The 13,571-nt window shown below is 40.5% G+C and overlaps 2 protein-coding genes across 5 annotated transcripts in view; one reads left to right on the top strand and one right to left on the bottom strand.

Moving 5' to 3' along the window:
- usp16 (ubiquitin specific peptidase 16) overlaps positions 1-4,687 on the bottom strand; it is a 21,153-nt gene extending 16,466 nt beyond the window's left edge. For both annotated transcript variants that reach the window (XM_008107626.3, XM_016992505.2), the window contains exons 1-2: positions 4,551-4,687; positions 477-579 (exon numbers count right to left, since the gene is read on the bottom strand). In XM_008107626.3, coding sequence (XP_008105833.1) covers positions 477-537 — 61 coding nt within the window. In that variant the 5' untranslated portion in view covers positions 538-579; positions 4,551-4,687. The remainder of the gene's footprint in view (positions 1-476; positions 580-4,550) is intronic.
- Positions 4,569-13,571, top strand: rwdd2b (RWD domain containing 2B). Of its 3 annotated transcripts, none has more exons than XM_008107627.3 (5): positions 4,569-4,707; positions 7,548-7,767; positions 7,865-7,932; positions 9,637-9,999; positions 13,269-13,571. In XM_008107627.3, the coding sequence occupies exons 2-5, from the start codon at positions 7,561-7,563 to the stop codon at positions 13,501-13,503; spliced, it is 873 nt and encodes a 290-aa protein (XP_008105834.1). In that variant the 5' UTR covers positions 4,569-4,707; positions 7,548-7,560; the 3' UTR covers positions 13,504-13,571. The 3 variants fall into 3 exon arrangements, with proteins under 3 accessions (XP_008105834.1, XP_003219116.2, XP_016847995.1); XM_003219068.4 differs by lacking the exon at positions 4,569-4,707 and adding an exon at positions 4,731-4,837; XM_016992506.2 differs by lacking the exon at positions 4,569-4,707 and adding an exon at positions 4,747-4,833.

Below are 13,571 nucleotides of genomic sequence, written 5' to 3'. Positions count from 1 at the left end.
AATAATTAAATAAATGTTTTTCTTCATTTAGTAATTTTTATAGCCTTTAGGCTACAAGTAACTTCCATTAATCTCACATTTTACTTCTAAATTGGCCTACTCCTGAGTAAACATGAGCAGGACTGCACCATCAGAACTGTATCCAATGGCATCACTCTGCTAGCACATAGTATTTGCCACTTGTGGACACCCTATTTTCATGTGCAAGCATCAAAAATCTTAAAGTAACTGTCCAAAACCATCTTTTCCCTAATTTGATCTGCACAAGTTAAAAGTTAAAGCAGTAACATCAAAGATGTATTGGGAGAATTGTGTTTACTGGTATATGAGGCTGTTATATACAAGTTAGAGTATAGCCATTTATTTATGAGCATAATTGCAATAGGACTGACTCCTTAATAATGCCAAGTATTAAAAAAACACTTCCAATAGGAGCTATACAACTGACTGATACTGTTTGCACTTACAAGGCATACCTGATATGTCTGTTAAGTCATCCGACTGTACATTTTTCCCTTTTGTTCGTTTCTTTCCCATGTTGGAAACCCAAGGTTGTATTCTACATCAAACAATTTTGACCTGGGTGGGGAGAGAAGAAGCAAGAGAGAGGGAGAAAGGCTCACTCTTTACTTCCAAAGAAACTTCAAAAACTAAGAGCAGCTCCTTTTAGCACACACTAAGACATAATGCTTAGGTTTACAGATCCTAACCACAATGAAATTCCATGGAACAAGTTTTAATAGAAGGTAGGAATGAAATCTTTTGCCAAACATTTTTTCCTCCTTTATATTTTAGACATCTAGAGAAGAAGGATCAAAGGACCATGAAGTCTAACCTCTGGTTGAAAGGTTTATAGAAAGACCCTACACAAGCCAGAGTATAACCATTCATTCAGCAGCAAAATGTACATTAGGAACATACTGAGGGCAGAAAAGTGTATGACAGCACTCATACCTCTAGCTGTCAATAATATCAAACTTTGACTACAAAGATCCGAGTTCAAAAAATGGCTCAGCTAAGAAATTAAAGTGCATTCTAAAAAGAAAAGGACAAATTTACAGTATAATAATTACACTATGTAACATGACTTTTGTGTCTGGGTTATAAATGTCATTTCCTAATTGGTTCAACGAGGAAAAGATTTATTGAACTGCAAAAACTTTGGTTTTGTGGGACATCCTGCAGCACATGTTGCTATATCTGATGTTTCAACGAATATCTGATAAGAGTATCAACCAATTCAACATAGTTTGTGGCAGTTACAAAAATAAAACTTTTGGGGTATAACAACTACTTTCAAAGTAAGTACTATACTATTAAACTTTCAAACCAGGAATAGAATCTTTTTTCAGATTTTGCTACATAGTATTACAATCTATTCTTAAGAGATTTTGTTTAGATAAAACAGGGTAACTTCAGGTGTATTACCCAAGTATTACAGGTGATAAGTGGGATACACATGCAATGAAATAAAGAAAACACAGCAATGTGCATTCATGAAAAACTTGCATTTAGCCTTATTACACTAGGATCTAAAAGTGACTGTAGAAGTTCATGGTAGGTTTATTTTGTTCAAGTAACGTACAAAAGGGTAAATGTTTCCTCTCCTGCCCCAGATACAACCAGGTTACCAGATCCATATAGACTGCCATCTGATGGTTTATAGCAGGCATAGGCAAACGTCAGCCCTCCAGGTATTTGGACTTCAACTCCCACAATTCCCAATAGCTAGTGGACTGTTAGGAGTTGAATTCCCAAACACCTGGAGAGCTGAAGTTTACCCATGCCTGGTGTATAGTGTAGGAAGCATTTTTATTACTTTCCACTTTTCTTACAATATGGGACTAGGATTTGTCCCAACTAGAGTGGATCAATGCACAGTTGAACAGTGAGTCAACACATAGGTAAGCCCTACTAAATCAATTGTTTTACTTTAATTGAAACTTACTAGGCAACTTTCAGCAAGACACATACTCTAAGCCACAGAAATCCCAGTAATAGGTTCACCGTAGGGCTGCTGTAAGTTGATAATGACTTGAAGAGACACAATATGGGCCTTTATGTGTAGGAATATATCCTGGTAAATATAACACTGTATTCAAAAGAACATAAACAAACTATTCTTCCACAAGGATAATCAAGAGTAAGCACCTTAACCTTTTTGAAACATATTTTGCAAGAGTATACTAATAACAGATGGAAACCACATCAAGCAAAGCCATATAAAAATGCAAGCATATCACTTTCATCTTCTTTTAATATTATATTCTACTTTGCTTTTGTTATTACATTTATATAAATGTAATGGCATCTTTTGGAACAGTGCTGTTTTTATTCTAAGAAGCTCCTTTCACTGCTGCTTTTTACAATACTTTCCATTAGGGTCAAGGAAGAACATTCATTGCAGTTTATACCCCTCATATACTCCACTTTTAGTATGAAGGCATTAAAAACAATTTACTTAAATTAGCCAGTTTTTTAGTTTTTATTTTGTGTCAAAAGCATTGCATAAATATGAGTTTAAAACTGATAAAAGCTGCTAAATAGTTTTAGACCAAAAAACGGGCAACAGCATCTGCTTTATACAGTGCATAAGGGCATTGCATGAGGCAGGGCATTGTGCATGAGGCAGGGCATTGTGGGCAAGCATCCAGATGCTGAGTTGTTTGTTCTGCTCCACAGTCGCAGGAAGTAGTGCCATTTTGCCAGGTTGTCTTTTAATCTGCCCACTCCACTTCTGAGTCTGTTCAGGGACTTCCAAGTTGCCCGTTCTTGGATTGCCCCTGGAGGAAAATTCGGGGGGGGGGGGGGGGGTACCCAGTTGGAATTGCCTGATTTTGCTGCTCACAGGGATATTCTTGATGTTGCTGGAGGAACATTTAGAGGAGTGATGGTTCTCATGAAACTTACTTGGCTGAAGCAAAGCATTGCTTAGGTAGGTGAAACAGATCTGACCCATCCCCTGGTTCCCAACCAATAATTTGGCAAAGGAAACAAAAGGGGGAGAAAATAGCCAAGAAATAGTCTTGGCTATTGTCTTCCCCTTTTGTTTCCTTTGCCAAATTATTGGTTGGGAACCAGGGGATGGGTCAGATCTGTTCTTGTATTAGATGGTTAACTCATTAATTAACTAACCACCTATGACCTTAGCAACTGCATGGCTTATGCAATTGAACAGTTCTCTATAGGTTGCTGTGAGTTTTCTGGGTTGTATAGCCATGTTCCAGTAACCCAGTGATTCTGGCCATGAAAGTCTTTGACAACACAGTTCTTTCTAGGTTTTGCCAACATACCAAAAAGAGGTTTCTCAGTTTTGTCAACATACCTTGGCATACACTGGGTTTGGTTACAGGACCTTTCCATGGATGTACAAGTTCCATTATATACAATGGTGTAAAACAGTGTCTCTTATATAAAATGGTGAAATAAAGGGGTATGCTGTGTGTTTTTCAGGCTGTATGGCCATGTTCCAGAATGAGCCTGAAAGACTCACAGCAACCCAGTGATTCCGGCCATTGAAAGCCTTTGACAATACATTGAACATCTCTACGTGGAGAAACTGTTCCAAGATACAAGGAAACTGGAAAAATTAAGGACCAGGAAAGCACATCTACTGTGCTCCCTAACTTTCCTTCATTCTGGAACATGGCCATACAGCCCGAAAGACTCAAAGCAACCCAGTGATTCCAGCCATGAAAGCCTTGGACAATTCATAATGCGGTATATTTCCAAGCTGTGAATGTTGAATCTGTGGATACAGAGGTCAGAGTGTAGTGTCTGCTCTCTAAGGGTGCAGCTACAGTTGCATTTGGTGAGTGCTGGGGCCTCACCAAACTACAACACCTGGGATTCGATCTGACACTCCTTGAACTGCCTTGGCTCGATGCTATGGGATTGTGAGAGATCTCATTTGGCGGGGCACCCGCCCTCTTTGGTGGAGAAGGCTGAGGAGCTTGTAGAACTACAACTCACATGAACCATAACATTTAGAGCAGGCTGGGGGTGGGGTGGGGGGAGGAAAGGGCCTGAGGCTGTTAGGAATGGTGAGAGTTGAAGTCCAAAACACCTGCGGGGCCCAAGTTTGCCCCTGCCTGGTTTAGAAGGATATCAAACTGCAGTCATTCTGCAGTGTAGATGCAGCCCAAGTACTCCCCCATGACTTAAAGAGTTTGGAAAAGTTACTTTTTTAAAACTACAACTCCCAGCCCCAAGGCACCCATGCCTCGAGATATACATTTCTCAATACATCAATAGGTTCCTGCGGCAGTTCCTATAAGAATGTCTCGAAACTATGAGAAATATATATATATTCAGAATTGCCTTTTCTTCCGCACGCTAGGGAAAGAAGCATTAGAACGCTGAAGAACCAGCCCTTTGATTGGCCAACTCTCCAGTACGTAACCCGCCTATCTGACCTGACTGACAGCGGCCCTCACCAATAGAAAGGCGTTCCCGCGTTTTGCCCCGGCGAAGAAGACTGGAGTGACTGGTAGAGTTCACACCGCATGTGGAGACGCCTCGACACGGCCCTGTGCTGTGGCGGCCCTTACCTGGAGCGAAGTCCTGGATGCGAGTATTTTACGACACATCTGTGAGCCCGACGAGGGCCTTTACGGCGGTCTGGCGCAGCACTCGGCAAGAGGTTGGCGGTCCACGATCATAGAGATCATATGATAGAAGGGCCACTTGACTCGACCGGAATTTCCGGTATGTTGGCTGTTGGGAAGGAACTCTAATAGACGTAGACGGAAGCGGAGAGGCTATAGACTCCGAAATTTTAAAGTGTCGAGGTGGCCGTACTTCCGGGTGTAGTTATCCGATTTATTAATACCTGTATGTAAGTCTCATTAAATCTAGCAGGCTTTACCTCTAAAATCTATAAACACGAGTTACCAATAAAAGAGATAATGGCAATCGATGTACATAGTCAAATCAGGCGCATAATTAATTGAAAATTAACATGCTATTGTGAAATCACTTGTCACTTCAAATGCATAGGAAATCTGCTACAAAACAGGAGCTTTTAAATAATAATAATAATAATAATAATAAAAAAAACTTTATTTATATACCGCCCTATCTCCCGGATGGGACGCAGGGCAGTTTACAGTCATAAAAGCAACACAAACATTACATAACAACATAATACACATTATTAAACAAAGTAAAGTAATACAATTATAACAATAAATCACACTTACATGACCAGATCAAGGGGACGGGAACCATAAACCTAATATATTAAAATGTATCATTTTAGGCTAGGGAAATCTTGTGCAATATATTCAGGCTCAGAAATCGGCGGTAGTCCAATATAATTACTCAAAAACCTGCTGACACCACCAGGTCTTCAATTCCTTACGGAAATTGGATAACGTAGGGGATTGCCTGATCTCTTTTGGCAGTGCATTCCAGAGCCGGGGGGCCACTGCCGAGAAGGCTCGTTCCCTCGTCCCCACCAGCCGCACTTGAGACGGTGGTGGGAGCGCGAGAAGAGCCTCCCCGGAAGATCTCAAGGTCCGCACTGGCTCATAGGAGGAGATGCGATCACGGAGATAGGTAGGGCCCGAGCCGTATAGGGCTCTATAGGTCAAAACCTGCACCTTGAATTGGGCCCGGCAGTTTATCGGCAGCCAGTGGAGCTGCTTTAATAGGGGCATTGTGTGCTCCCTATAGCCGGCTCCCGTTAGAAATCTGGCTGCCGATCTTTGAACCAGTTGGAGTTTCCGGGCCGTCTTCAGGGGCAGCCCCACGTAGAGAGCATTGCAGTAATCCAGTCTGGATGTAACTAAGTCATGGACCACCGTGGCCAAATCAGACTTCTCGAGGTATGGTCGCAGCTGGTGCACAAGTTTTAAATGTGCAAAGGCCCTCCCGGCCACCGCCGACACCTGGGCATCAAGCGTCATAGATGAATCCAGGAAGACCCCCAGACTGCGGACCTGCGCCTTCAGGGGGAGTGCAACCCCGTCGAGCACAGGTTGCCACCCAATACCCCGATTGTTCCCACGACTGACCAGGAGGGCCTCTGTCTTGTCTGGATTAAGCTTCAACTTGTTAGCCCTCATCCAGTTCGACACAGCTGCCAGGCACCGGTTTAGGGTCTGAGCGGCTTCCTTGGAGTTTGGTGGAAAATAGTAGTAGAGTTGGGTGTCATCTGCGTAGAGATGGCACCAAACTCCAAAACCCCGAATGACCTCTCCCAGCGGTTTCATGTAGATGTTGAAAAGCATGGGGGAGAGTTGAATTCCAGGGCCAGAGAAGCAGGTGGCAAAAACAGAAGAACGGCCTGCCTCAGGGGAGCATGCTTGCTCCATCAGTGTTTAACATTTACACAAATGATCAGCCACTGCCAGAAGTGACAGAGAGTTTCATCTTTGCAGACGATCGTGCCATCACCACCCAAGTAGGGAGCTTTGAAATGGTTGAACAGAAGCTCTCCAAAGCGTGAGAGCTCTCATTGCCTATTATAGGGAAAAGTAGCTGATTCCTAATCCATCTAAAACACAGGCATGTGCTTTTCACCTTAAAAACAGATAAAAATATTGAGCTCTGAGAATCACCTGGGAAGGAATCCCACTGGAGCATTGCAGCACACCAAAATACCTAGGAGTTACTCTGGACCGTGCTCTGACTTGCAAGAAGCATGGCTTGACTATCAAGCCAAAAATGGGTACTTGAAATAATATACGAAAACTGACTGGCACAACCTGGGGATCACAACCAAACACATTGAAGACATCTGGCTTTGCGCTTCGCTACTCTGCTGCTGAGTACCCATGCCTAGTGTGGAATACATCTCACCACGTTAAAATTGGGTGTGGCCCTTAATGAGACATGCTGCATTATCATAGGATGTCTGTGCCCCACACCACGGGAGAAATTATACTGTTTAACTGGTATTGCATCACCAGACATCTGTTGGGAAGTAGCAGCCTGTAATGAAAGGACCCCAAGGCATTGACATTTCCGCCTATCCTCCGTTTGGATATCAGCCAGCATGCCAATACCTTAAATCAAGAAGTAGCTTTCTACAGAGATACTTGCATGAACACTTCAGCAAGTGAGAGTCCAAAAGTGGCTGGCAAAAACCCAGAATCTCAATCAGTGACTGATATTGGATGAGAAACTCCCTCCTGGGCACACAGAAGACTGGGCAACTTGGAAGGCACTGAACAGACTGCGCTCTGGCACCACGAGATGCAGAGCTAGTCTTAAGAAATGGGGCTACAAAGTGTGTCCACTACATACGAATGTGGAGAAGAGTCACATACCACTTACTACAATGCAGCCTGAGCCCTGCCACATGCACAAGGGAGGATCTTCTCACAGTGACACCAGAGGAACTTTAAGTTGCCAGCTTCTGGTCAAAGGACATTTAGTATAATGCCAAGATTTTAAATTTGTGTTTTTAAATACATTATAAATGTATCCTCAATTCGCTTCTGACACGATAAATAAATACTTCAAATGTAGCCATTTATACTAGAATTAGAAGCAGTGCTACTCGTAAATGTTACATTTATTTTCTCCTTTATTTCTTTTAGGAATTTAATCAAAATGATCAATTTGGAAGAAGCTGAACAACAACTTTCTGAATTAGATTTGCTTTCTAGTATGTTTCCCAGTGAGGATGAATTTAAGGTGACTGACCAACTGGCTTTAGCAGAACTGAAAGATCGTGTGGAAAAGTGCACTAAAGAAGAGCCATCTTCAAAAATACAGTTTATGCTTAATTTAGAAATAGAGACCCCTGATGGAAGTGAGGTAATGATACTGTTGTCTGAAAGTAAATGAACATGGCTTTTGAATTTAGATTTTTAAATATAATATATAGACATATATTTTAAAAATCTCTTTCTAGGTTCCCTTTTCTTTGTTCTGTGCTTTCCCATTGGAATATCCCACTGTGCTTCCAGAAATCACTATCAGGTACTACGTGTTATATTCCACAGGGGGAGACTAAATATATTTATTATGTTATGGTTGATCTTGTGTCTTCAAATCATTTCCAAGTTATGGCAACCCTAAAGCAAACCTACCACAGGGTTTTCTGGAGCCGAGAGAGTGACCGATCCAGGATCACTCTGTAGGATTTTGTGATCAAGCAGGGAATTAGACCTGGTCTCTGCAGTCATAGGCTGCAACTGCACTGTAGAAGAGGCATGGCAAACATTGCCTCTCCAGGTGTTTTGGACTTCAACTCTTACCATTCCTAACAGCTGGTAGGCTGTTAGAAATTGTGGGAGTTAAAGTCCAAAACACCTGGAGGGCCCAGGTTTGCCCATGTCTGGGTTAGATCCTTGTGTTGGCAGGACTGCTGACATGAAGGTTGGGTTGCTGACCTGAAGGCTGCTAGTTCAAATTAGGGAGACCACGGATGAGCTCCTTCTATCAGCTCCAGTTCCCCATGCAGGAACATGAGAGAAACCTCCCACAAGGAGAGTAAAAACACCAAAACATCTGAGCATCCCCTAGGCAACATCTTTGCAGAAGGCCAATTCTCTCACACCAGAAGCAACTTGCAGTTTTGACTTGCAGTTTCTCAAGTCGCTCCTAACATGGAAAAAAAGTTGGGCTCTGCCCTCAAGAGTTTTCATTAGGTACCTACATGCAAATACAGGCATTCCAAATCCAAAACACCAAGCATTTCAGTTCAGGAAAACTCGTGAAGCCTTTAGTCTTGGGTATCACCAGACATAATACCTCATCGTGTTCTTATATTGCAAATAAAGGTATTCCAAAATCTAAAAAATAATAATTCCCAAATCTAAAACACTTCATAGAATCCTAGAGTTGGAAGAGACTTCGTGGGCCATTCAGTCCAACCCCATTCTTCCAAGAAGCAGGAAAATTGCATTCAAAGCACCCCCGACAGATGGCCATTCAGCTATGCCTGCTCTAGAATGAATGCTATTGAATCCTAGGAGTTATAGTTTTATGAGGTACCAGTAGTCCTTAGCAGAGAAAGCTAAGGACCTTGTAAAAGTATAAATCTCAAGATTCCATTGCATTCAATTATAGTGTCAAACCGCATTCATTCTACACCGATAGTTGAATGCACAAACCACTACATCACAGTATACTTGTTGATCTTCAGTGTTTTACAATTCTCATTAAAACACTTTTTAAATGCTACTTTAATTTTACAAATGGAGAGCCGAATAATATGAATTTGTATTATAATGCTCATTTAAAAAAAAAAAAGAAGATGACTGACAAAAAAAGCCGTGTCCCAGGCTGTTACACAAGTTGAAAGCTTAAACAGTCTAAAATGTAACCGAAACCATTTTTTAAAAATTGACATTGCCATGCACCTGTCCTTCCTAGAACCAGAACTGAAAATAACTGGCCTCAGACTTGTGCCTTTTCACTTACATTCCTTCCATCTTGTGTTAAGGCAGGAAGACTGCCTTCACTACAATTTCTTGTTATGTTTTACTTTATGACATTGCAGTTTGTGTCACCTTTTACTACTGCCACATTTTTCAGGACCCCAACACTGAGCTAAGGGAACCCCATTTGGGGTCGGGACCCACAGTTGAAGCAGTGATCTAGAGCATCTTTTGGATTTTTTATGCAATTAATTTTTATTGTTGGTGTCTTTCAAACTGTGCCATCTTTCCCCATTTATAGGTCTCATTTCATAAGCCGATCCCAACAGGCTCAGCTAAATACAGATCTCATAACACACTTGCAGAAGCACTGTGCTGGTGAAATGTGCATTTTAAGTGCAAGAGAATGGATTAAAGATCATGCTGCTGCTTACATCAACAAGGAGCAATTGTCTTCCACTTTACAGAAATCAAATGTTCAAAGGTCTGAGGATATCTTCACCAGACTTTGGATTTACAGCCATCACATTTATAACAAGCAAAAAAGAAAGAATATAATTGACTGGTCTAAAGAACTTTCTCTCTCTGGATTCAGCATGCCTGGGAAACCAGGTATCATTTGTGTTGAAGGCCCACAGAGCATGTGCGAGGAGTTCTGGGCAAGGTGGGTATTCATATATCTTTTATTTGTGAGACTTTTCTTTTGACTGGTAACATTAGTAATAGTAAATTACTAAGACTATATTCCTAAGATTATACCCTGTGGCGCAGCGGGTTAAACTGTTGAACTGCTGAACTTGCTGACTGAAATGTCGGCGGTTCAAATCCATGGAGCAGGGTGAGCTCCCGCCGTTAGCCCCAGCTTCTGCCAACCTAGCAGTTTGAAAATGTGCAAATGTGAGATCAATAGGTACCGCTCTGGTGGGAAGGTAGCGACACTCCATGCAGTCATGCTGGCCACATGACATTGGAGGTGTCTACAGCCAACACAGGCTCTTCGGCTTAGAAATGGGGATGAACACCACCCCCCAGAGTCAGACACAATTAGACTTAATGTCAAGGGGAAACCTTTACCTTTTACTAAGACTATACTAATGTTTTTTTTCCCTTGCAGATCAGATGTTTACAAATGATTTAAGTTTAACCCTCTTGAATCCAAATTCACACACTATAGTTAATGTAGAAAGTAACTTTCTTATTGAATTCTATTTTGAAAAGTATATAATATAATCCCAACTAGTTATATGTAAAGGTAAAATATTCACAGTTAGTCATAAAATATTTTTTCCTCTAAACAATGGAGTTGATTTGCCAAAAATGTAAGGGTCCATCTGTAGAACTAATGCAGTTTGAGAGCATTTTAACTGCCATGACTCTTATATGAACCACGGGAGCTGTAGTTTTATGAAGTCTTTAGCCTTCTCTGCAAATAGTGTAGGTGCCTAAAGAAACTACAATTTCTATGATTTGGTAGCATAGAATAATGGCAGTTAAAGTGGTGTAAAACTGCATTAATTCTACAGTGCATAATTAGTATCTTAATTCTTTAAATCCATACAGACATATCAGTTGTTCCAGTTTTTCCATAGTACCAATGATATAGTAAAGCTAATAATAACTTAGAATATATTGCTAGATTAGGAGTTCTAGCTTCAAAGAAACATATGGCGAGAATAATTTGCTGAAGCCAAAAGCCATGCATAATAGTATAAACACGCATTCCTTTGTGTCTAGCCTTCACTGTGTGATTTTACAAATCTTAATGATAGAACAAACCTGTTGTTACATTAGAAGGCTTTTTTGTGGCATGGCAAAGAGAACATAAATACAGTAATCTTAGGAGTTGCAATTCATCAGTGGATGGCTTCTAGTCCTTACAGCTTCTATTCATGCAGTAGGACTATCCAGAAGTTGCTTCATCTCCATAGTGACTTAAGAGCCTGTCCACATTCTACAGGTGTAATAAGTTGACTTCTGCCACTGGATGGATTTTGCTGCAGTTGTTGGTAGCATAGCCAAATGTTAACAGCTGCCCAGTGGCTTACAAAAGATTAATGATTGCATTGATTTGGCAGTTTGAAGCTGGGAAAAGATATGAAGGTGGAGGATGGACAGGATATGTGAATTTCGTTATATTTCTAACCTATGGAGAGATGCAACCGTTGTGCGCTCTCATTTTCTTTGCTTTTCAACTAAACTCCAGTTTAAACCCTGCATGATGGGCCAAACTGTTTTGTTCTGGAATTAGGGGTAGTTTCAGGTATCCCCATTTGGTGCCAAACTGTCATAGCACAAGCTATATTAGTAACACAGCAGATGGTATACTGCAGAGAAACTTTTCTACCCTTTTATGATGAGATCCAACATCCCTTCACAACTACCCACACTAAATCTGGCTGCAGTCCAGTTTCCCAAAATATATAAACATGACCCATTTCTGCCCCAAAAGCTATGAGAACTATACCAGCAGGTTAGAAACAGCAAACTTCACTTGATCTTAATATATTTTCCCATCCTTGAACTACAAAGTTATACAAAAAAAATCAACCAAAGTTGCTAAAACAAATTAACATTTTCTGTGCTACTCAGTAACTGTTAATGTTTGGTGATGATACTGGTAAATACTTCAAAAGCCATCTTCCTAGTGGCAGAGACCCAACTCACTAAAGCAGTGGTTCCCAACCTTTGGGCCTCCAGGTATTTTGGACTTCCGCTCCCACACTTCCTAACAGCTGGTAAGCTGGCTGGGATTTCTGGGAGTTGATGTCCAAAACACCTGGAGGTCCAAAGGTTGGGATCTACTGTACTACACCCCCCCCCCCCCCCATGTCTACAATGGGAACAATATTACTGTGGCCAAGAGCATAAGGCATAATACTGGAGGTACATTTACTTGCTCTTCCTCCAGTGTGTATATGCCATCCCATCTACATTCTGCACTGGGCACATAGGACAGTCTCTACATAAGATGATTAGTGGACATAAATCTGACATTAGAAATGGCAATATCAAAAGACAGCTGCAGAAAATTTCCATCTTCCTGATCACATAATTGATTTACAGGTTGCAGTCCTTGGACAAGGAAATCACAACAGAAGACTAGAAAGGCTGAATTGAATTATTCCAATCCATTAGCAGAGCTATGAATAGGAGTGGCTCTATAGCACACGACATATATTAATACAATAATTCTCACTACTGCACATATAACAAAAAGTATCTTCTCATAGAAGGTTTGGAACTCTAGGAAAGTGAGTTTTCATTAGCAGATTTATTGCATTGAAACATCAATATTAGTTCACCACTGTAAAGATTTTTTTTTAAAACCCACCCTGCCCATGTCATGATTTGCATCATTCTGGACCCTATTATATCTACATTATACTCTCAAAACTGTGGAAAATATGCTTCATGCCTGAAGTCTTAATACTGCTCGATACTGCATATGAAGTGGGTTTATTTTAAAGTTTGTGCAAAAATTGTAAAAAAATCAATTAGTCTGGCATATCTCCCCTTTCCCTTTTATGCTGCAAGAGACAAATATGTCTAGCTCTTTAAAAACCACTACAAGAAGTGATACTTTCAGGTATTGAGAAGGTATGCTTTTCTTTTGGTTTATCAATTTGCAATCTGAGAATTTTAATTGTATACAGATTTAGGAGAATTGTAATAGGATAGTAAGCAATGACAAAGTAACAAAAGTATTTCTAGGAATATATGTCACGATTTAAAATACAGATAAATGCCAAATAGCAGTCATGGACTGAATTGTATAATGATAATAATCTCTGACATAATTTCAGTTCCACTGAAATTTAGATTAATCACAACTAACATTTTGCACTGGTTTTGACAGAATGTTGTTAGGAGTAACTTTAGTTGGATTAGATATTGTTGCATTTTCTGATTGTGAAATACTCTCATTTTATCTAGACTTCGAAGATTATCGTGGCAACGGATTTTAATTCGGCACAGGGAAGATACTTGCTTAGAGGGAACAGAAGGGCAAATTGAGAAACAAAGGAAATTCACAGGTTTTGAAGAAAAAATATTTGATGCACATGGTGCCAGAGGAAATCACATGGATTTGGGACAGTTGTATCATTTTTTACTTGACAGTGGTTGTGGTGATATATTTCAGTTGTACTTTGGAGTTGAAGGACAGTAGACAACCACAACATTTTCTTTCTTTTTAAAAAAAACACAACAACAAATAAATGATGACTAAAGATTTTA

The sequence above is a fragment of the Anolis carolinensis genome, chromosome 3 (genome assembly GCF_035594765.1).
Source record: "Anolis carolinensis isolate JA03-04 chromosome 3, rAnoCar3.1.pri, whole genome shotgun sequence".
Classification (NCBI taxonomy): Eukaryota; Metazoa; Chordata; class Lepidosauria; order Squamata; family Dactyloidae; genus Anolis; species Anolis carolinensis.
This window is presented reverse-complemented; position numbering and strand designations above follow the sequence as displayed.